Source organism: Erigeron canadensis, chromosome 4 (genome assembly GCF_010389155.1).
Source record: "Erigeron canadensis isolate Cc75 chromosome 4, C_canadensis_v1, whole genome shotgun sequence".
Taxonomy (NCBI): Eukaryota; Viridiplantae; Streptophyta; class Magnoliopsida; order Asterales; family Asteraceae; genus Erigeron; species Erigeron canadensis.
Genome location: NC_057764.1, coordinates 36023913 through 36048755, shown reverse-complemented (window position 1 = coordinate 36048755; position 24843 = coordinate 36023913). Strand labels below are relative to the sequence as shown.

The 24843-nt window shown below is 33.1% G+C and overlaps 3 protein-coding genes across 4 annotated transcripts; 1 reads left to right on the top strand and 2 right to left on the bottom strand.

Moving 5' to 3' along the window:
• Positions 1–1667: 1667 nt before the first annotated feature.
• LOC122594871 (phosphoribosylglycinamide formyltransferase, chloroplastic) lies at positions 1668–6431 on the top strand. Of its 2 annotated transcripts, none has more exons than XM_043767172.1 (5): positions 1668–2444; positions 5242–5353; positions 5444–5620; positions 5705–5831; positions 5926–6431. In XM_043767172.1, exons 1-5 carry the CDS (start codon positions 2099–2101, stop codon positions 6037–6039), a joined length of 876 nt encoding a protein of 291 aa, XP_043623107.1. In that variant the 5' UTR covers positions 1668–2098; the 3' UTR covers positions 6040–6431. The 2 variants fall into 2 exon arrangements, with proteins under 2 accessions (XP_043623107.1, XP_043623108.1); XM_043767173.1 differs by having other exon boundaries at positions 5945–6066.
• A 2918-nt stretch (positions 6432–9349) lies between these two features.
• LOC122598137 (F-box protein SNE-like) lies at positions 9350–10231 on the bottom strand. Its single transcript, XM_043770739.1, has one exon. It carries the CDS (start codon positions 10026–10028, stop codon positions 9501–9503), a length of 528 nt encoding a protein of 175 aa, XP_043626674.1. The 5' UTR covers positions 10029–10231; the 3' UTR covers positions 9350–9500.
• Positions 10232–23933: 13702 nt separating this feature from the next.
• LOC122597494 lies at positions 23934–24437 on the bottom strand. Its single transcript, XM_043770082.1, has one exon. The coding sequence runs from the start codon at positions 24435–24437 to the stop codon at positions 23934–23936; it is 504 nt and encodes a 167-aa protein (XP_043626017.1).
• Positions 24438–24843: the final 406 nt, after the last annotated feature.

Below are 24843 nucleotides of genomic sequence, written 5' to 3'. Positions count from 1 at the left end.
TGTTTGGTAGCTAACTTTAAACATGTTGTGCAAGATTTTTTTGGTTGTTTGATTTCTATGGCTTAAAGCATATGTTTTATGAACATTTGGTGGATTAGATCCATGTGATTGAATTGCCGCACCTTAACAATGAATACAAATTATTCCTTACTAGTCCTTAGAGTATTTTAATGTAATAGTGTTTGAAATGCTACGATGTTTATGTTTACATTTTTTTTTTATTAAATCTAATCCATAATCATGTATACTTCTATATTATATTATAAAAAGAATAGCTTTCTTTTATTTTTGGTAATGTTGAAAATATGTAATATTTTCACTTTGCACCCTTTAAAATATTTTCACATACACTACCTTCTTTACATTAATGATTAAATTACACTATTAATCCTTTATGTTTTAAAATATGTCTTTTAACCTGTCACATCAATTATATGCACAACTCAACGTCACTTCATCACCAATCGTCGCCCAACTATCACACTGTCGCCGCCACGACTACCGCCGCATCACGCGAGTATGAAGGGGTCAAGCGGTTCGGGTTTTCGGTCGGTTTCCGTTCACCGGGTACTGTGCTAGTACTAGTGAATTTTTATTAAACAAAAGGATGATACATGTACCTTAGTCTTAACTCGTACCCTCGCCCACTCTTTCAACACCTATTGTTTTTAAATAAGTTTTTAGTCGCAACAACCTTGCAAATCACATAGGGGCCACACGGAAAAAAACAATTACAAATGTTACATTATGTTGAGTTTACACTACTCTTCCAATGTCACTTTTTTCTCCTTCGATCTATTGTAGTACCACTATAAATTATGTTATATTTGTTCACATTTTTAGTTAGTGTGAATAAATTAAAAATTTTGTCACGCTTTTATGTATGTAAAATTATAAAGAACTAAAATTGTGTAAAAATTTCTTCACACTTTTTGTAAACAAATAAAACATTTTTTATAGTGTACCATATGTATCCAATGGATTTTATATCGTGAAGAATCCTAGTAAGGTACACTTTAAGTAGAACCTTTTATTAGTTTTCGCTTTCCATAAGCCCCATTACATAATCTGAATGATACCTTTCAAAACTTTCTTAGCGTGCTTCTCTAGACTCACATAAGTCTACCAAATCCTTGGTCAGGAAGATGATCATCGGACTAATCTTATACCAAATACTAACCAAATGCCAAACTCTGGATGCAACTTAATTAACACGAGTACAATACATGTCCAATGGTTTCGGCTCCATCTTCACATATCCATGTTCAATGCCACTTAACATTTTCAATTCTTCAAAAAACAGAAAAAAACATATTACTCAACTTTTTATCTTAAAAATTACTCAGGCCTTTAGATATGCATTTAATGTATTTATTTTAATAATTGCAATGTTTAATTATTAGATAAAATCACTAAACCCAAAACACAATTCACCGAACCCAACTCATCACCCTCTACTTTGTCTTTGATTCGCAAATCAAATTGCGAATCGGTTTGCCGTATCAAGGACAAAAAATGTTGCATTTTCTTTTGGAACCCATTTTTTTTTTTAAAAGTAATTTTTATCCACAAAATGCCAAACACCCACCAAACCGTGGGATGACAACACATAATTACAAAGGTATACTATATACATATTTTAAAACGATTCCAGTTATCCAGACTAATCCTACAACCTCTAGATCTATTTTTGAACCAAAGGTAACTAGTCCCAGGTGTTCTTCTTTGGAACCCACTTAAAAACAATTTTTTTCCTGAAGTCGCGGTCCATTAGCGCCGATTATAGAGAACCCACTGCTTTTATCGCCCATCCAAACCCACCAGTTTTGTCACCTATCGCCTCTAAAATCTCCACTACTCCTTAAACCCCCAAAGTCGAATCAATCTTCATCTTTCCTTTTTTTCTTCTCAATTCCCATACAATACCTAATTTTTCCATCAATCAAATTGTACTTACCAAAATAAACCCCAAATTCACACCGTCAATCACTATAAATCATCCTTTCGTATACAACTAAAACTAATATCCATTTGGGGTTTAGGCAAGGTGTTTCTTGAATCCCATTAAACCCTAAAGCTCACACCTTTTTCACTTTCTATGGAAACCCTTTTCAATATCACTTCAAATTCATTGTTTTCATTACTTAAAACCCATAAGGATTCAACCTTTTTGCCATTTTCTCTACTTTCATCGAAATCCAACAACCGGGTATCTTTTAAAATCCAAGATTTTCAGACTTTTGTAGCTCCAAGAAAGAGAATCTTGAAGTGTATAAGTAGTGATGAACGAATGGTAAAAACTTCTGATGAAAAAGCTGGTTTGAAGAAGAAAAATCTTGCTGTTTTTGTTTCGGGTGGCGGGTCAAATTTCCGGGCTGTTCATCAGGCTATTCTTAGTGGTGATGTTCATGGGCAGTTTGTTGTTTTGGTCACTAACAAGCATGGTAAGTTTTCTTACACTTATTGATGTTAGTTTACCTTGTTTGGTTTCGTGACCTTCGTGTTTAAATATAAGTTTATGTGTGATATAAAATCTGGATTTCTATGTGTATTGTGACACTAAAATTGTAGATAACTAGATACCATATACTTTAGGAGCATACATTATTTGTGTGTGTGTGTGTGTGTGTGTATTTTGAGTGTGGTGTGGGCAACTCATTTTAACTGATGTAGTGTAATACCTAGGAGGCTAGGAACATCAGTTTGTTTATTTTCTAATTATAAATTTATTACACATTATATTATAGTTGGCTTTTTGGTATAACATCACAACTATAAAAATATATCCCTGACAAGAAAGTGTGCTGGAATAAAGAAAGGTACGACATCATATTAAGTGTGTTAATTAGTCTTGCTGTTATAAAGAGTAACATCGTTGAACTTTATATTGACAATCAACCTGGCTGACCCACACGGAATAAAATTTGCACGTCTTGACTCTTGACAAGAAAACCTTCAAGTCTGTTTCACTCCCACTCCCACTCCCAATACAGCCTGACAAAAGTATGCAACGTGTAAGAGTTTAGCCAAATCGTTGAACTCCCGGATATTTCTAAACCCCCCTTTACAGATGCCACTGATCAGACACATTCACTTTATAATTTGGAAGACCAGTGAGTTATTTAGACAGAGTTTTCTAAGAAAAGAGTAATGAATTGTATGTGCCATATTGTTGAGCAGAAACTACTGTGTTTTATCTCTACCAGATGGAATAATTGCTCTACTTAATGGAGCCTGGTAAGTACCATTTGTTAAATTTCCGGATGTACTGTCACATACTATGTTTTATTTGTATGTTTTGGAGATGGCAATTTCAATCGTTGTAATTGTTAATGGGTTTTTGCTTGGTCATGTTTTATCTCTAGCATGAAAAATAAAAATAAAACATTAGCTAAAAAGGAAATGAGCCAAAATAGTTCGAACTGGTCAAATGTCACCTAATGTGTACTTTCAAAAGTGTACAGCCTCTTAATTATCTTTATTCGGAAATCCACTCAAGAGTGGCCAAGTGATTGAACACCTTAGAAGTAAAACACTGTATAAGAGTTCACTTAGTTACAATTCCCACCAGTGTCGGCTTTTGTTGCTTATCTGATTTATAAAAAAAAGTTGTTACCCTATGAACATAAGGTCTTGTGAGTCAACCATTCCGACCTGTAAAGAAAGTAGGTATTTGGATCCATTTTCAAAATTTCTTGACCCGCCCATTTGACACCTCAAGCAATTTTCTTCCCTTTCCTGGCTGATTTAGCTTATTATTAGCTCGTGACATACTTATTATTTTTCCAGTATGTTGTTCTCCAAGCTGTCTCATGAAATTTTCTTACAGAAGTTGTATCAAACATTCAGATGCAGTCGACTCATGAAACTTTCTTGTATTTGTGCGATACCTTTTTTATTTTATTTTTAGGTATGAACTTGTGATAAAAAGGAGCTTCGTAATATAGTCTGATCATCTTTGTCAGTTGAGGTACTAGTTTGTTGATCCATGTCTATGAAATGACACTTTAGCCCTTTGGTGGACTTGTTATCTGAATGCATACCATGTGATACTGTGATTATTGTAGGATTTAGCATAGATGATTATGCTAAATACTGGGAAATGATTGGAATTCTCAGCATACAGGGCATACTGCTAAATGCCTAATGTATGCTGTTGTCATTCCTTTAATTGGACCTTTCTCGTCACATTGTATTCCTAAAGAAAGGTCTATTTATTGATATTAAAAAAAATAGTGTGTTACAAAGTTAGCTATCAACCAATAGACATACCCAATGATTTCTAAGCATAGCCAAACTAGAATGGAAATCTATACAGGAAATATGTAGTATCAATCGAAATTTCTATATAGTAGGATACTTAGCTAACAAACAATTTAAAGAATGCTTCTCTTGATTACAAAATGGACATTTTTAACTCTGAATTCTCTTGGAGTTTGTAGCTTCTCTTTCATGGCCATCCACAAAATGAAAAGATGACTTGCTATATATTGAGCGTGCCAATTTGCATGTACCAGAAATCCTTCCATGCATTTTCTTCAAAAGCAAGCCACACTCCATGAACATTGAACTCTTCCTCATCACCTTTCTTATCCCTCCAAACACCTCTCTCTTTACATCCCACGTTCAGGTTTAGAACAGAAATTTGTGTGACATTTGAAAACCTTTTATTCTGTTCTCTTGGCCACTTCTATCTTTCTTAATCAATCATATCAGCAACCTGGATATTTTCTATCTGGACAGCTGCATAAATTGCTCTACTATCATAATTGAAAATGATGGTCATTCATTAGACCAGTAATCATGCTACATTGATAAGTTATAATGTGGAAATTCATAAATACATGTACTGATGAATAGATCAAATAGTATAAAACGTGTTTCGTACCTATTAAACCATTAAAAATGGCTTTTACCTGTTAATTATATATTTTTGAATGACTACATTTTATAAGTCTAATCTTCATTCTTCTTTTTTTGTGCTTTTTAATGCATTGTATTTTATGATACGATTGATATTAGATCAAGTGGTATTGTATATATCTTAACTTGATTTGGTACCAGTCGAGAATCATATGGCCTTTAAAGCAACTTCATGTTGATTTAGAAAGGAAAAAATTCAGCTATGATTCTATGAATACATAGTCTTGCTTTAATTTCTTTATCTTTGCATGTCTAAGATAGTGAAGTAGTTCCTTAACATCGGTGTTCTACTTTTATTATTTCTATATAAATATGTAGATTGTGGGGGTGCACAATATGCAAGAGAGAAAGGGATCCCAGTTATAGTATATCCCGGTAAAAAAGGCGAACCACAAGCTCTGTCTTCGGATGACCTTGTAGCTGCTCTAAGGTCTGCTTGACTGATGGTTATTATATTTGTTGACGTTATTCCAGGTTTCTGTTGAGTCCTACAGCTCAATACATGTGTTGTTTTGTGTAGTCAGTACGAGATTGACTTTATTCTTCTAGCTGGATATTTGAAGCTTATACCTTCTGAGTTAATTCAAGCTTATCCAAAGTCAATCTTGAATATTCATCCTTCACTTCTTCCCGCATTTGGAGGCAAAGGGTATTATGGTACAAAGGTGCATAAAGCTGTTATTGCTTCTGGAGCTAGGTAATTGCGATACATTTTTTTTTATTTCAATTGGGTTTAAGATTAGCATGCCTTGATCTCATTTTCCCCCATTAATTTGACAAGATACTCGGGACCCACAATCCATTTTGTTGATGAGAATTATGATACGGGAAGAATTCTAGCTCAAAGAGTAGTTCCTGTGCTTGCTAATGACACTGCCGAAGAACTTGCAGCAAGGGTTCTTCGCCAGGTAACCACTTTCATATTTTGTCTTTTTTTGTCTTCCGTTTCTTTTTTGTATGGTTTTATAATAAATCGAATGTCTGAGTGAATGTTTTTGTTAGGAACATAAAATGTATGCAGAGGTAGCAGCTGCAGTATGCGAAGAGCGTGTGGTTTGGAGGGAAGATGGCGTTCCCGTTATAAGAAGTAAAGCTAACCCTGATCATTATAGCTGACATGGACGTTCTTCCAAACCAGAGGTGAATGGAGACTAATATGCTTTCATGTTGACCACATCTAACTCAAAACTAGTTTACTTCTTTTTGCCATAGTTTTGTGTTTCTGTGCACTTTGTGGAGATTGTAGTTGTTAGTAAGAAATTAGTTTTTGAAAGGAGTCATGATTTCTTATGGTATTCATAAAGATCTTGAAAGGAATTCATATTTGTTGCACTACAAAGATCACTAACTTTGGATAAGCCTGGCCAATTTCTATGTTGCAACTTTGCAAGTGGTTATGGACAAATCTTCTCTATGGTCAATGCTACCAGATCACATTATGAGTTTTTGGTTTATGAAGTTTATGTGTTCTGAGTAATTATGTAATATGAGATAAAATTTTGCATACATGATATCATTTTTACCCATTTTTTTTCTTATTTCTTATAAATGAGTTCAGTGTGCCCATAAGAGTTGAATCTACATTCTGGGTTAAATACCTACAGTAGCAACATACTTTAGGCAAGCAGAGACATAGTTTTTCCTACATTAGTCAACATCTAATAGTTTCAGAAACATTCAATTATAAGTATGTTTTTATTTGGCGTAAAATGGTGAAAGTACATTGTCTAAGATGGAGGAATTATAAGTATGGATTGCTGTTTCCCACGTGGTATATCAGGTTTTTATTTCGACAAAGACATCATTTCTTTTTTGGACCCAATGAAAGGGTTCAGTCTTATATTGATCCATAATCTCAAACGTCCCCTTTCTGTGGTCAAGTCAGCTAATTGACACAACTCATGATCCCACATCAATCAAAGAATGAAGCAATGTCTATCCAATTGGTAGTCTTGTGGAAACAAGTGGTGAAGTATCTCTTTTGTGTTGAGTCTTTATGTTTAGATTTTACTGTAGTGGAAGTTGTATTCGTAGTTTAACATCAAGAGCATATTAAGTTTGTTGTATAACAAAGCTGTCAAGTGGCAAATAATCTTTCTAGAAAAAAAAGGTTGCAACAATATTTGAATAATACAGGTCGTCTCACTTGTTTGTGTTTGTTATGAAAAGCCATAATGTCTTTGTGTATCGACACGAGATGTCTACTAGCTATTGTTTGACAGCTGACACTAAACCTAGTAAACGAGTAAATGTATGATGTGTTTCTTATTCTAGTTATCGGGGAAGGCGAGCTTTTCTTTCTTTACTCGAAGGCCCTAATTGTGAAACCTTAAATCTCTTGTAAAGAAGTTCAAAATGTTAACTACCAGGCAACCTTTATAGTAGTTATACAACTAAACAGAATAACACTAATAGATGATCAAATAGTAAGGTACCATAGTTATGAACCGGTGACTCGAGCATATGTTAAGAATTTATTTACCAAGTTTGTCTGAGAAAAATTTACCGTAAGGGTAGTTACCTTTTTATATATAATCGTAAATGGATCAGGAAGGTGCAATCCGAATAAAATCTCTTAAAAAGGGGCGAAAAAAAATAATATTTCATAGTTACAGGAGGGTGCATATCAACAAAATTACAAACTAAAACAATACTAGTACTAACAACACATATATAAGTTTAGAAGTCTGGATAAAAGATATTCTATATTTGATAATGCAAAACAAAATGGAATATTTTTCAAGTTATATGTGCGCTTGTAATTCCTGCCAGTCTGCCACCCCAACATAGAAACGAAAATTCAAAACTTTCCTCGTTTTCATGGGAACCACTAATACAAAGTGAAAATGACTTCACCATCCATTCTCGTGCCTCTTCATCATTTAAAGAAAAAAAAACAGAAATTTACGTGCTACGTCGTGTTTCACATATTAATTGAATCCACAACCTTATGATCGATAGACAACTCACGTACCACTAAGCTAGACACTTTAGGGATAGATATCATCTTTTCCAATACTTATATATTGTATTCTTGTAGACGGATTCCTACATCAATTTGTTTTTGTTTGCAACAAAATTATAGTATGGTGAAGCAACCAAGTTCAAAAATGATACGTTATAAATATGTCTATAGGAATAGGATAAGCTAATGATTGCTATCATATATTTCGTATGACATTCTAAGTTAAGGATAAAATAATAATTTAATTGACAACGAGTTAATGGCCTATTGGTAAGGTCCTAAACTTTGGAGAAATTCACCAGGTTTAAATCTCACTTTCTACATTTGTATGAGTGGATTATTGGGGGAGTTTTTCAGAGTTTTAGGTTTCACCCCAGACATGCGTGATTCAAGCACCGTATACTACCCAAGTGATGTCACCGTGGTGTCTTGAATGCTAACAACTAACTCACTTTCAAAAAATTACTGTAGTAATTTACTTCGTTTATAAACATTTAAATGTTATAAATAAAAGAAAAGCGATAATATAGATATCAATATGAGTCATTCAATCTTCCTCCCCACTCGGAAGGAATGTCTCATTTCCACTCTTTTCATCCTCTTTCTTTTCTGGCAGTAACCAAAAGTGACAGATCACTCCACAAACGCCTCCTCACCCTTTGTGGTACTAGGTACTCGAGGCGGTGTTTCCTTGGGTATCAATTGGGTACTGGAACCCTCTCATGGGGCTCCGACCTGTCTTATAAAATTCAAAACATACGACTATACGAGTTTTTCAAGTTGTATCAACAAGACATTTAATACGAATTAGTAGATCCATTTTATAAAAGTTGTTTGAGATTACGTTTTGAATCTGCTTTGTTTTGAAAATGCATGTTCGTAACTGCATTTTCAAAAGATGCATAAGAATATCAGTTGACCTTTTACAAAAAGCTTAATATTCTACATACAATGTAACATGTGTCGCGAAGTTAAGGAAACCCAAACAGTGAAGTATAAATTACTAAAACTAATAAACTTGTTTCCACAAACAATTAAATTTTATCTTTTGACATTTGATCTGCAGAGCTTGTTAGACTTCAAATTACCTGGGCAGGATATGATTACTAAAAATTTAGGGAGAAAGACCTCATAATTTCTCATTTCAAAAAGTCAAACCCAAAACTATAAGTAAAAACCATAAATGCTTCTTTACCGTCCCTAAACGATTACCAGTAGTTGAATTGTGCCTCACTGACAACACCACAACAATCACTTTTCTGCTTCATTAGCATTTCCTTTTCTTTTTTTTTTCTTCATTAGCCGGATAAATTAAAACACCAATGTGTTGATTTATCGCTAAGTTATATTTTAAGAACAACATAAAATAAAAAACCAAAATCATAAATCAAACACTAAAAATATAGTTTCATTACTATAACTTTAAAACATAAAAATTAAATCACAAATAAATAATAATAGTAATTAAAAGCACAAAAATTAAACTACATTAATTTATAACATTATAGAACATATATCAAAATAAAGAATGTCACCCGGCTATACTACTTCAAATACTCAAATTAATCCAAAATTAGACGACACCGGTTGTAAATGCTATATAGCATAGCTCTCAAACATTTACCGGCATGCACAAAAACTTCAAAGACGAAGACGACGCGGATGAATCACCGACAACTCTGCCACCACCACCATTAACCAACAGCCTTTCATAATACTCAACACAAAACAAAGACAAGGATAGTTCCACTTCATGTTGGTTCCAAACACGTCTGACAACCTCCGACTCACCAACAATGATTTTCCTACATTTAAGCCGGCTCAAAACGGGTCTCACACAAACCATGTAGAGCCGTTTAAACCCACCCAATGCCGAAACGATGGGCCTAACACCAATTGGTGGAGGTGACACATTTCTAAAGCACAAATGTTCCCATATCGAATCATTACGTGTTATCAAACACCATTGTTTGCACACACATGCCGCGGTACTTAGTGACCGCCCATCTAGCCTTGTTAATATTTCTATAAGTATATCTATGTTATCATTTATAAAAAACGTGTTAGTTGAGCTGTCGTGACTATTTTCATCATCGTCAACAAGCATTTCTTCATTTTCATGATGAATTTGGACCATCATGAAAATTACCTACCTATATATATATTGATGGAAATGTGTTGAAATTGATGGATGGGTGAATGAAGTGAGGGAGGTGTTATGTAGAAGAAGTGAAGAAATAAATATAGACATTTGGGTATCGACGGTGGTAAGGAAAATACCAAGTGACAAAATTCCAAGAGGGTGTGTGAAATATAACAGAAACCAATGCTTGGCCTTTGGAAGTGTTAATTAATATTTTTTTAAATTTAATACATAGTTTTTTATTAAAATAATTATGGTTAAATGAAATGAGGAAGAAAAGGTCAATATTTGTGTGTGTTTTTTTAATTTGGGGGAAAGTGAAAATGTTTGTTTGTTGTTGGTTTCTATTTATTTATTTTTGTTATTTACAGGATTCAATGCTTTGCTTTTTATCCGTTACACACACTCGTATACAGATAAACAATTATTGTCAAACATTTTTGGACCGTGTATAGTTTTATTCAAAGGTACAGTTTAGTGGTAGAATTTATTATTTACTAGTATATACTTTTGTTACCATTTATAAAGGCAGAAAACTTGAATTGAGAACGAAGTATTGAACCTATCTTACGATTAATTTGGTGATCACCACGATTATTCTAAATACGTTTCTACCAAACTAACTTTATAAATTGGGAAAATATGATGGTAATTTGGAAACATCTGATTTCATTTTATTTGGGTGTATTTGTAAAGCCATATGTATTTAGTGTCAAAATCAATAACAAAGATTTGATAAGCACAAAGCCATCAATAGATATTTGTGTTGGCCACAATACATCATTATGTAGACAAAGTTCTAATGGTTTGTATCAGCAAGGTGATAACATATTATGTCATTTTTGGGAACTCGTTACTCATGTAGCTAGTCATATGGCATGTGATATATCACTACGTTATACACCCGATCGGTATATATTGTGCTACTAATTCAAAGTTAGTTGAAATCGATAGGTACGTAGGTATAATAATAGTGATGGGAGAGTCACAAGTTGGACCATGTATGCACTATCATGCTCATAGAGCCGTGTCCATGAATGTATATATAGGTGTGGAATAAAGCCATAAAGGCGGCTAGCTAGTTAGCTAATCGATAGGGAGGGACTTAAGGAACTATATTTTTTTTTGGAAAGGTACTTAAGGAACTATATGCTTGTATGTTTTAGCTTTCATATATAGTGTGGATGATGTCGTAACTCGTATAGAATGCTACATTGTAGACTTTAAACAACGGCTAATACTCACCATAAAATTGCTTTAATTTGTAAATTAACACGTAACCATAAGCCTGAAGCGATGAACTATCCCAATACCTCAAACTTACTTTTGATACATACAATATAAATCTTGAAAGCGTAGTACCAATAATCTCAAACGATAGCGCATATAAATAGTACCTAAATAATATCCAAATGGCGTCTTGTTTTTAGGTCCCAATACCACGAACATGTGTGGATGAAGTTAAAATAATGTAAATAGTATGTTTTCCAGTCCATTGTTTCCATGTCATATTGTTGGATATCTAATCGGGATAGGAAGTCTAGCTTTTTTTTGGTCGATATGGCTAGCGACTCCTTCCTTCCATTTGTAACTGTTTTGTAATCTTTTATTGCTTAGACGTCTCACCAAAGCATCTTTTAATAAAATCATAGTTGTTCAAAAAAAATAAAAATGTAAATAGTCTTACCCCTACCGAATGATCCAACTTGGCTGGTTTGTTAATATTTGATGTGTTCTACCATCTCTTGAGTAGTTGAATTCAGGAGTTATTTTATTTATATGATATTTACCAATATATGCCACCAATATTGGAACAAAAACTTACTCATAAAACCAAAACCATGAAAGAGGTGGATATTTCACTATATAACGGTAATATAAAGAAAATCGAATATTTGGAGTTGTGATCAAACGGAAAAAGCCACTGAAAACGGGGTTGTTAATCTATATAAGTATATTCCATAAGTTAACTTCTAGTTTAAACTTTCTAAGTTAATAAATAATATATACTACTAATAGAAACAAGATCATTGAAAGAAGCTTTCATTATCTTAATTTGGTGTTGTGATATGAACAATGTTGATGGTTAAACACCAAAGTCAAAACTAGATCCGTTGACTTAATGAAAAAAAAGTTAATCTTGGAGGAAAAAACAACCGAATTACATTGGATGCTACACATGCTTCAGCCAATAAACATAAACCAACAATTTTGTACGTGTGTGTATTGAGTTGAAAGTTTACATTATATTGTTGTTTGACAATTGCTTAAAGCTTTGTCTTCACCTTTGACCTTATTCCTTTGAGAATCCTATGGCTTGGTCCACCTTGATATATATAATAATTCCATATATCATATATAAGTTAGCTAGATATGCCATGAGCTACTTGTTTATTGTATGATATATAATAGTATATATTAAAATTGGGCTTATTAGATTGGACTTGGTTTAGAAAAACCAGTGTTGTGGTTGGTTGGTTTGCATATGATCGAGAACATTAATTAGGAAGTGGATATGTTCGCCTTTAGTGGTTTGGACTTTTTTTTTGTATATAAATGAGTACAGTACTTGTATATATGTATTTAAATTAGTATGGATGTAGGGGGGTCCGTATGGGAGAATAATGTAGATGAGGAACCAACCAAAACAAAAGAGACCTAATTAGTGATCAGGGTCAAGTAGTTTTCACTTCAGATCTGCTTGTCACAGCTAGTCCATCGTCTTGGATTTTGGCCCTAGCCTCCCATCAATATCCCGGCCTTTTTACTTACTGCTTTATACATACTGTACATGTACATTAGTTAATTAATGGTATCAAATACACTCAAATTAATTATCGGTGTATGATATAGAGTATTTGTACACTCTTGAGCTAGCTATATGATTAATATTATTTTCTTCAAATAAATCGGTTAATTAATCAGTATTATGTTTCAAAATTTGGTCACATGTATATACATGAGAAGACAACAACAACAACAACAACAACAGGACCCAATCCCTGCGCGGGGTATGGGGGAGGTAAGCTGTAGACAGTCTTACCTCTACACAAAGGTAGAAAGACTGCTTTCATAGGGACCTCCGGCCACAAAGGAGTGCAAGACGGAAAAAGAGAAATGTTTAGAAAATCATACCTGTCTGCCGAGAATCTGAAAAGAAGAAATACCTGTCTGCTGTGCCCGCCTACTATGCGGGTCGAACGTTTATCAATCATGCGTCCTACTGATATCTTAGAAACATGTTTGAATAATACATGAGAAGACTTGAATAATAAAGTTAAAGCTTCTTTTATTTTTCTTTTTAGCTAGAAATAATACTCGTGTGATGTGCAATGGTTGATGGTTTATCTAAGTTTTTTGTAAAAGTTAGTATATGCAGCTAAGGGTGTTAATGGTCAGCTTGCCAAACGCCAACTTTGAATTATTCAACACATATTTATATGTTAAACTTACGCATGTTTAGAGTATATACTTTCTCCGTCTCATTTTAATATATTTTGACTCGTCAAGTATATTTCTTTCAACTTCGACTGCAAATATCTCTGTTTGTATTATATATTAGTTGATAAAAATTATATCAACAGAAAATACATTTAAAACTCAATATTGGACGGACGGAGTATTACATATTTATTACAGTATCTAGCTAGTATATAAATTATATACTAAAAAGGTAAACTACTCGTTGGCGAGTAACCAAAGAGGTAGGATTGTTAATCTCGACCCACCCGAAACCTAACCCGAACCCAACTCGAAAAAAGTCAGGTTAGGGTTGGAGATTTTTGACCCGCCAACATGAATTTTTTCATGTTGGGTTCGGGTTGGATTGTTGGGTTGTACGGTCGACCCACCAACCCAATATCTTAAAAATGTTTGATTTATATATAATATTTTATACTTACTATCTATTTATCCAGATGTCGTATGCTCATTTTCTATATATCTAATCTAAAATAACTTCAGATCTAAAATAAGAGGATGTCAAAATTTTGTGAGATGCTAACTGATGTTGGGTGAGACGATAAGTTTATTAACTTTGTGCCAAGTTCTAACAATACCATCGTATTTCTTTTTTCTTTTTTGGGTACTTTTTGTTTTCAACGTAATAGCTTTATAGGTTGATTTATTTCATTATATATTTATATATATTTGTTTATCAGGTTATATGGGTTGATGGGTTGTAGGTCAGGGTTGAAATTTCTGATTTGAAATTTTTAGTGGGTTGGGTTAAGATCAGAATTTTTCAACCCGCCAACCCGAACCCATTGACAGCCCTACAAAGGGGTGCTAGTTCGATCGCGCACAAGACATTCTAAGAAGTAGAACGTGTGAAATAATAAGTTGATACTTCCATAACTAAATTAGCAAATATGATATGATTTTATATACCCTCCAACCAAATTTTAACTTCTATTTTGATTTTTAAAGTTTTTTTTAGGAACCTTGTTTTGACCGTAAATTTTATTTTTTTGTTATACAATATTTGTTGTAAAATGATAGATCGAGTTTTAATTGTGTTTTTCCACTAATATAACTTTCATTAAATATTATGTTATATAAATAAAAATACTTAATGTCAAATTTAAGGAAAAAAAAAAACTAAACAAGTTAAATTTAAACATATAAATTAAAACCAAAAAAATATTATTGTCATACATATCATGGTAACTTGTACATAAGTAGATTAATAATATTATGCGGTACAAAAGTTAAAGTCGTGTCAAGATACGAGTTACTTGTAAATTTTCATGATCATCAGGATAGGATTTATAATCAAAACTTTCAACTTATGTATTTATACACCTGAGAAATATAAATTTTGGAAGAATGTATTCGATGGAATATAGGGATAGCTTATAGCTATTAATTAGAATTGTCTTGTATAAGGTTGGAAGTATAGCATGAGGATTCGTTATGATTGAGAGGCAAGAAACTTACCAAGCACAGCAATCTTGCAAAAACATTCCCGTGAACCCCGTAAATCAAAAAGTAGATTTACTTTTACTAAATGCTATAGAGTTTCCTTATTTTGAAAAACTTTTTTTTATAAGAACCATGAGAACTATTAAATAGTATATTTGTTCACATGTTTTTTATTGGTCATTCACATATGAAATGATATAAAAAAGTATGTTGTACAAGAAACTTTTTTAAAAAACCTTCAAAATAGCCTTTTGTGAACTTCTGAATAAATATGCTCACGTTTTCGTTCATATGTTAACAAATGAGTATATGTAAGGTTTTGAAAAAAACTTTCTTCTACAACATGTATTTTTATAACGCTTCACATGTGAATGAACAAAAAAAACATGTGATTTAATACATAATTTAAAAGTTCTCAAGGTTCTTACAAAAAAAAAATGGGTTCTCAAAATAAGGCTCCCCAAATGCTATAAATATAAATGTATAGTAATAGTAATAATAATAATAAATTAATAATATTGAATACTGATATAAAATGTAGTGTTATAAAAGAAGAAGAATAAAAAATAAATACTCGTATATATCTATGCTATAACTAATAGAGTAGGTTGAGGGTACACTTGACACCCCTTAAAGCCATTTTTAAGTCTAAAATTCTCTCCTAATAGCTCTCTCCTTTTTTTCTAGATTTTTTTAAAATTTTATATGCTTATCAAATAAATATTTATATTTTTAAAATTCGATCATAATTTTATTTTATTTTTATCAAACAAATCTTTTTAAATTTAAAAAATATATAATATCTTTAAAACTCTCTCAATAAATATATGCAATTACCATCCAAAAACTCTTTTTTTTTAAATTACTATATATACAACCTAAATTTTTATTAATCATTCATATTCATATTATTCTATAACTTCCTATCTTTAATAAACAAAGCAAGTTCAATAAATTTTCTAAAAAAAAAAAAAATACACTTTTTTATATCACTTTAATTTTCTTTTTGGTATATTGTTTGTGTTTGTTTATTATTTGATATTGATTTGTTTATGTTATTTTTTTTTCATCTCTTTTAATTTAGTTTGTGGTCAACAGTAGTTTGATTATGACTTATTCTTCTACTATAATAGGGTTTATTCTTTTAAATTTGATTTGCTCATGTTTTGTTATTTTTCACCTATTTTGTTATTTATTATTTTGATATTAACCTTTGACATATATATATATATATATATATATTGAGATTATCCGTCTATTAGACAAAGCTGAAGACTATTATATAAGAGTAATTTTTATATCTATGTTTATATGTATAGTGGAAATGTTAAGAACTTAGTGCTCTTGATTTATAATTTGCACAAGATACCAGAGTTTTGGGTCTGATTTTTAAATTGTGTTAGAGTTTTATTTCACAAAAATAATTAATGGTATACTGATCAATGGATAATGATATTCTCACAAAATTATTTAGTCAAATATATCCCATCTAACAAATGTTAAGTCTTTTACTAACGGTATATAATACTACAAATGATACCCCTTCCGTCTTATATTAAATGTTCTATTTTGTTTTTTTGAATAGTTTTCTTTTAATTTTGATCGTAAATATTTATGTTTGCTTTATATAACACTCGATATGACATATATAAATAAATTGAGTTTTATATGTACTTTTCATTAATATAACTTTAAGCAACTAATATTTAACACAAACAAGGATATTTACGGTCAAAGTCGGAAGAAAAAAATTTGACCAATCAAAGTAGGACAATTAAAATGGGACGGAAAGTATAAATTATTGTAGGTAGTTAAATAGTGTTCCTATCTTTACTCAATAGCTAGCCAACTCTTTAGTTTTACCAGCTCGGACTCTCGAAGGTCAAGGAGTACTGCATGAGCGATGTAAAATTCTATATTTTACCTTACATTTATAGTTCACTTTTCAATAAGAAAATGAAGATTCTTTACGAGGATATTAGCTATTTTACATTGAAAATATGACCAACCAAACATTCACCCGTCAAAAGCCGCCAAAACTAAGTCTGTTGGTTGAGATCTCAAGGATAGAAAGTCCTTAATTAATGACAAATATAACAACAGCTTGGTGTATTATAACGATGGGATAAGCGTTTGGTGTTTGGAAATGTTTTTTACTACTACTTGATGTTTTTCGTATGATTCAAGTTTACGTGTGTCTATTTTGTATTTGATTACCAAGTCACATCATCGGTTTGTAATTAAGTTTTTATTGGTAAGGTAGATGTCAGGACAATATAAATAAAAGTTATATATATACAATAAAGTCATTTAAAGTTGAATACATAATGCAATAGTTCAATACATTTTTAAACGCTTAACCATGTTTGTAAAGATGAATTAAACACCTTAACCAAATGCTCGATAAACTTGATATGCTTTCATGTATAGTGTTGTTGTGACTTGGTATGTTGTAGTAGGAACCAACATCAAGATTTCATAAAGGCGTTATTCATGTGTTATCTGAGGTAATGATTCCAGCCATTAGTAGGATGTATGTTCAAATATGATGATGGAAAACTTATAATATGTTTGGAATTTGTGTAGATCGACGTGTTGATAATACATTTTTCTTTGAAAACAAATAACAAGGATAATAAATTATCTATACTTATGATCGAGTGTGTACAAAGTAATAAAAATCACCCGTCAATAAAAAGAAAGAAAGAAAAACAGATACGAAATAATACAATAAACTTGGTCATAAACATTATGTAAATATTTAATTATAGTGGAGTAGCATATGTGTAACTTGTTCTATACAATATAAAACAAAATGAAGAAACAAAGGAGAAAAAGGTAAACGCAAAGAAGATCAGTGGAAGAAACCATGGAGTCAAAGCCAAACCCCCTTTTCTAAACTCCAAATGAGTCTTCCATTCTTTAATATTTAATTATTTCTGTTTCTTTTATAAATATATATATATAAAATGTGATAATGAGGTGGGTAAAAAGTTAATCTGGTCATTTAAATAGTGTTACAAATTATTCATAAACATGCTTTAGATATTACGGAGTACTATTTGCTATAAAAACGAAGATGGATTAGGCATTATATAACACGAGAGTAAGTACCTGTGCGTTGCGGCGGTGAGATGGTGGGGGTGATAGCTAGGTCAGAGAGTGTGATAGTCAAATGCCTACGGCCTCCGGCCTCAGATTTAAAAATTCGTCGAAAGTATATCGAATGACATCTCTAATGAAAGAACATGAAATTTTAAGAACACCCATACAATTTTTATAATTTATCGACGTATGATTTTTGAGATAAAAGATTTTGAATGAATTGGAGAAATAAATGATTTATGGAGGATATAGAAAAAAGATGATTGGTTGAGATTTGAGAAGAGAGAAAGGGTATTATGGTTATTTTAGATAAATATAGAATAGATGGGAGGAGTATTTTAGAGATGTACTTAAAATCAATATTGAAAATTTCAACTCAATGTTGAAAATCTAAAAGGAATCTGTTTTATAATATAGTATAGATATAAAGCATTCAGTGTGACACTGCAATTCTAACGATCGTTATTACGAGTTCTGATCGTGTGTGTCAAATCGGTAACACCTTAATATGATGAGGTATCCATACAATGCGGTGATAACAACGATGTGGTGGTGGTGGTTTAGACAAGTGATGACGATGACAATTGATTGTGAGGGTGTTGTTGTGAGTAAAGTAAATTATTGATGTAAAGATAATTGATACCAGAAAAGGTTAGTGTAGTTATTTTAAATATTGAAGGTTATAAACTTTCAATATAATCCTCCGAAAATATAAGAGTTTCAAATTAAGATTATTAGGGGAAAGGATGCAGTCGGGAAAAAGCATCGACTTTTTTTTTTGGCTTGCATCGGCTCTTTGGCTTTGTTGTACCCTTTGTATAGGCAAGCATCAGCACATTTTATCGGCTATATATATCGGCCGCCGATCCTTGTGAAAGTTGAGAGCGTGCTATGTGACCGTTTTTTTTTTTTGCAGAAAATAATCTCACAGGAAACCTAATTTTATTATTTGGAGGTTTTCGATTTTAAAGCAAATACAATGGTTTTCTTGGCTTCTACTGCCGGAATTCATGCCGGAAACGACTTACCGATGCTCCTAACGTACATTACCCTTATTCCGACGATATCTGAAATGGGTTTCCGGTAGTCGCCGACCAAAACGTTCACTTTTATTACGGCCAATTAGTTGTTTGTCGGTGTGATGTTTATATGGGCGATGATGATGCAAAATGTTCGTAAAAACGGACTCAGATAATTCGGGGCGTATCTTGGCGGGGTAAACTTTCGGGTTGACAGTCATGACGTCTTCGACTTCCAAATTCCTGACCCCCAAATTCTGAGCCAAAGTATTATATTTTATAAAAGAAAATGATCACTTTGGCTATTAGATAACAATGAACAAAGACATAAGAAAGTAGAGAGTAAGAGAGTTCTTATATTATATTAAGATATCTCTAATACAATGCCACTATTTATAGGGCTCTAGGAACCTTATAACAATAAATGAGATCGAAGGTTATGTACATGGATAGTCACAATATAAATATACATTTATAACACTCCCCCTTGACTATCCATTTCATACGCATAATGCTACCTCGTTAAAAACCTTGCAAGGAAAACCCAGTGGGACAAAACCTTGCTAAGGGAAAAAGAGTGCAGCGCATATTTTTTCCCCCTGATGATGATCAGATAAGCTCCTTGAGTCGACGCATCCCAATCCATGCACCAACTTCTTGAATGTAGAGGTCGGAAGTGATTTGGTAAACAAGTCTGCCAAATTTTCGCTGGAACGGATTTGTTGGATGCTAATATCTCCATTCTTTTGCAAATCATGTGTGAAGAAGAACTTTGGTGAAATGTGCTTTGTTTTGTCACCTTTGATGTACCCTACCTTCAGTTGTGCAATGCATGCTACGTTGTCTTCGTGTAAAATTGTCGGTCCTTCACCTCTCGAAGATATGCCACAAGACTCACGAATGTGTTGTATTACAGCCCTTAACCAAACACATTCTCGACTAGCTTCATGAATCACCAATAATTCTGCATGGTTTGATGATGTGGCTGTGATTGTTTGCTTTACAGAAGGCCATGAAATTGCGGTACCTCCACTTGTAAATAAATATCCAGTTTGAGATCGTCCATTGTGAGGGTCAGATAAATATCCTGCATCTGCATAACCAACCAAACTTGTTTTCGATTGGTTTGTAAAATACAAACCCATATCTTTTGTACCTTGAAGATATCAAAAAATTTGTTTTACCCCATTCCAATGCCTCCTTGTTGGGCATGAACTATATCTTGCCAATAAGTTTACCGAAAATGATATATCTGGTCGCGTATGGCTAGCAAGAAACATTAGTGCACCAATTGCACTTAAATACGGTATTTCTGGACCAAGAATTGCCTCCTCATCGCTCGGGGGTCAGAATTGGTCTTTCTCAACATCAAGCGACCTTACAACCATTGGGGTACTCAAGGGATGTGATTTTTCCATGTAAAATCTTTTAAGTACTTTCTCTGCATATGTTTCTTGATGCACAAGGATTCCACCGTTCAATTTGTAACCCGAGACAAAATTTCATCTTTCCTAGGTCTTTCATTTCAAATTCCCTTTTTAAATATTCAACCGCCCTTTGAAGCTCCCCCGGAGTTCCAATTATGTTCAAGTCGTCAACATATACGACAACTATCACATATTCTGAACTTGACCTTTTCATGAAGATACACGGGCATACTGAATCATTTTTGTAACCTTCTTTCAATAAATACTCACTAAGGCGATTATACCACATACACCCAGATTGTTTCAGCCCATATAATGATTTATTTAATTTAATTGAAAGTTGTTCTCAAGAACTTGATTTACATGAATTTGGCAATTTGAACCCTTCAGGGAGTTTCATGTAAATATCGGTATCAAGTGAGCCGTAGAGATAGGCTGTTACAACATCCATTAGACGCAGATCAATCCCTTCTCGTATTACCAGACTAATAAGATAACGGAAAGTTGTCGCATCCACCACTGGAGAATATGTCTCCTCATAATCAATCCCAGGTCTTTGTGAGAATCCTTGTGCTACCAATCTTGCCTTGTATCGGACAATTTCATTTTTCTCATTACGCTTTCGTACAAAGACCCATTTATAGCCGACAGGATTTACACCTTGAGGTGTATGGACCACCGGTCCAAAAACTTCTCGTTTATTTAGGGAATCTAATTATGCCTTGATTGCGTCTTTCCATTTTGGCCAATCATTTCTTTGTTTACATTCATCAACAGATTTAGGTTCTTGATCCTCATTGTTTTCCATTACTTTTAGCGCTACATTATATGAAAAACTATCATCGACGTCGATTTCATTTCGATTCCATACCTTCCTGGACATGATATAATTTATTGAGATCTCTTCATTTTCAGGTACCTGAGGTTCTTCGGGAACCATCATGTCTAGTGTCTCTCCAAGAGACTCCTTTTCCGGTGTTAACATTACCTCGACTTGACCATCGACATTATTTGCTCCTTTCTTCTTTCGAGGATTTTTATCTTTGGAACCGATTGGTCTACCACGTTTGAGACGTGGTTTTGACTCATTACCAACACGTGGTTGTCCTTAGGGGACACTTATTTTCATTGGAGCATTTACAGCTGGTATATGTGACTTGGTCACTCTCTTTGGGTCAGTGAATGTGTCTGGTAATTGATTTGCTAATCCTTGTAAATGAATTATCCTTTGAACTTCTAGTTCACACTGTTTAGTTCGAGGATCAAGATGAGATAATGATAATTCACTCCAAGTTATATTGTTATTTTTCAGCTGCTTTTCATCTCCCCCTAATGTTGGGAAAATTGATTCAAAAAAATGACAATCAGCAAATCGAGCCGTAAACAAATCTCCTGTTGATGGCTCTAAATACTTAATGATTGATCGTGATTCATACCCAACATATATCCCTAACCTTTTTTGAGGTCCCATCTTTGTGCGTTGTGGTGGAGCGATAGGAACATATACAGCACAACTAAAGATCCTTAAATGGGAAATATCTGGTTCCTGACCAAAAACCAACTTTAACGGGGAAGAGGTATGGTAACTCGTTGGCCTGATGCGAATTAGTGTTGCTGCATGTAAAACTGCATGCCCCAAAGCAGTTACTGGTAGTTTTGATTTCATAATCATTGGCCTTGCAACCATTTGGATTCGCTTGATAAGTGATTCAGCGAGTCCATTTTGTGTATGTACATGAGGTATAGGATGCTCTACAGTTATCCCAATAGACATGCAATAATCGTTAAATGATTGGGATGTAAATTCACCAGCATTGTCCAACCGAATTTTCTTGATGGGGTAATCCGGGAATTGTGCTCTCAGCTTTATCAATTGAGCTAGTAGTCGTGCAAATGCCATATTACGACTTGATAGTAAGCATACATGTGACCATCTGGTTGATGCATCAATTAGGACCATAAAGTATCTAAATGGTCCGCTAGAGGGGTGTATAGGTCCACATATATCCCCATATATTCTTTCCAAAAAACTCAAAGATTCTGTCCCCACCTTGACTGGTGATGGTCGGGTAATTAACTTCCCATGTGAGCATGCGACACATGTAATGTCTTTGGACTGAAGAATCTTCTGGTTCTTCAAAGAATGTCCACATGAATTTTCAATAATTTTTCGCATCATAACTGATCCGGGATGGCCTAGCCGGTCATGCCAAATGATAAAGTTTTCTTGGTCCATAAACTTCTGGTTTATGACCGCGTTTGATTCAACTACACTAATTTTAGTACAATACAAACCCGAGGCAAGTGCGGGTAATTTTTCTAACACATGCTTTTTACCCGAAATCACATTTGTAATTTGAAGGTACTCATCATCATTTTCACAAGTAGTCTCAATATGATTTCCATTTTGACGAATATCTTTAAAACTTATTAGGTTTCTTTGAGATAATGGAGAAAATAATGCATTGTTAATTTTAAGTGGAGTTCCATTTTGTAGAACAATATAAGCTTCTCCAAAACCTTCAATTAATTTGGATTTTCCAGATATAGTACCAACATTTGCCTCTTTCAAAGATAAATTAGAAAAATATTTTTTTTTCTTTAAAATTGTATGTGTAGAAGCACTGTCAATAAGACATTCATCTTCTCCATTACTTAAATACTCCATGTGCTTCAAAAGAAAAATAAAGTTTCATAAATAAAAGATATACGAGTAATAAGAAAAAAAAATTATTCCATAACATGTTCCAAGTTTTCAAGACAAGACATGACAAATCTCAAACAAAAATGTCTTAACAAAACATAAAAGAAAATAACATAGCATAAATTCTAATCATCCATATTAAGGGAAAAGTTGGAGGCATCCAAATGGGCTGTATCAGCCATGATATCACCAAAATCAAAATTAGCTTGCTCGATAAGGAAATCATTATAATCCAGATTAGTTGCATTAGTGTTTTCTTTGGGAGCATCAACACTTCCATCTTCGTATGTGAAATTTGACTCTATCCCTTTTCCTTTGTCTTTGATTGATTGTTTATAAAGTTCCACCAAGTGTTTAGGTGTGCGACATGTACGAGCCCAATGGTTGTTGCCTCCACATCGATAGCATGTATTTGATGGGGCTCCATTTTTCTTTTTCCCTTTGTCATCATTGGTTTTCTTTTCACTATCATGCAACTTTTGGTGGGTTCCCTTGTTTTTGAATTGAATACCTTGATAATTTCCTCGAGCATATCCACGCCCACGTCCACGACCACGAACATGACCACGACCACGATAATGGCCACGACCACGTCCTTGACTTCCACTTTGGCCATTATATGTTGCCACATTCGCTTCAGGGAATGGGGCTGCACCAACCGGACGGGCCTCGTGGTTTTTCATTAAGAGTTCATTATTTTGCTCGGCCACAAGTAAACATGATATTAATTCACTATATTTGGTAAAGCCCTTTTCACGATATTGTTGTTGCAAGACAATGTTTGAGGCATGAAAGGTGGAAAATGTTTTTCCAACATATCCTCATCAGTAATATCAGCACCACATAAATTCATTTGTGATGTGATTCTAAACATGGCTGAGTTATACTCACTTATAGACTTAAAGTCTTGCAATCTTAAACTGTGCCATTCATGATGAGCATTTGGCAATCTCACCGATTTTTGGTAGTCATACCTCGACTTCAAATTGGTCCATAGGACAATTGGGTCTTTCACAGTAAGGTATTCATTTTTCAATAACTCATGGATATGATAGCGTAAAAATATCATCGCCTTTGCTTTATCTTGGGCACTAGTCGTATTTTCTTCTTTAATTGTATCCCCAAGATTGTTAGCATCCAAATGGATTTCGGCATCCAATACCCATGACAAGTAATTTTTCCCAGTGATATCTAGTGCCGCAAACTCAAGTTTTGCAAGATTCGACATGATTAACTATATTAAATAAACACACATGAATTAGTATAACTAATATTATAGAACAATAAATCTTGATGAGAATGATTATTAGCTTGATGGATATCGTCGAACATGTTGATACAAGCAGAACACATAATTTACTAGTTAACCACTCAAAAACAAATAACTCTTCATGTGAAAAACAAAGGTTTTTTTTTATTTATTTTTTATTTTTATTTTTATTTAACACACATTAATGATTCTATAAAATACATATGTAATAATAAACTACAATATAAAATATATTATCAATCGATTTGATACATATGAATTTAAACAGTCGTTATATGTGTGAAAATTTAATTATATAACAAAAGAACATAGCTACAATAATATGATTATATACAAAGGTAAAAGTATATGATAGTCTTTTCAA

Bases quoted from the DNA above. Each gene is read 5' to 3' on its own strand.
- LOC122597494 (XM_043770082.1), bottom strand. From the start codon at position 24,437: ATGTCGAATCTTGCAAAACTTGAGTTTGCGGCACTAGATATCACTGGG.
- LOC122598137 (XM_043770739.1), bottom strand. From the start codon at position 10,028: ATGATGGTCCAAATTCATCATGAAAATGAAGAAATGCTTGTTGACGAT.
- LOC122594871 (XM_043767172.1), top strand. From the start codon at position 2,099: ATGGAAACCCTTTTCAATATCACTTCAAATTCATTGTTTTCATTACTT. The intron at 5,354-5,443 runs GTCTGCTTGACT...TGTTTTGTGTAG, and splicing joins GACCTTGTAGCTGCTCTAAG to TCAGTACGAGATTGACTTTA. The intron at 5,621-5,704 runs GTAATTGCGATA...TAATTTGACAAG, and splicing joins GTTATTGCTTCTGGAGCTAG to ATACTCGGGACCCACAATCC.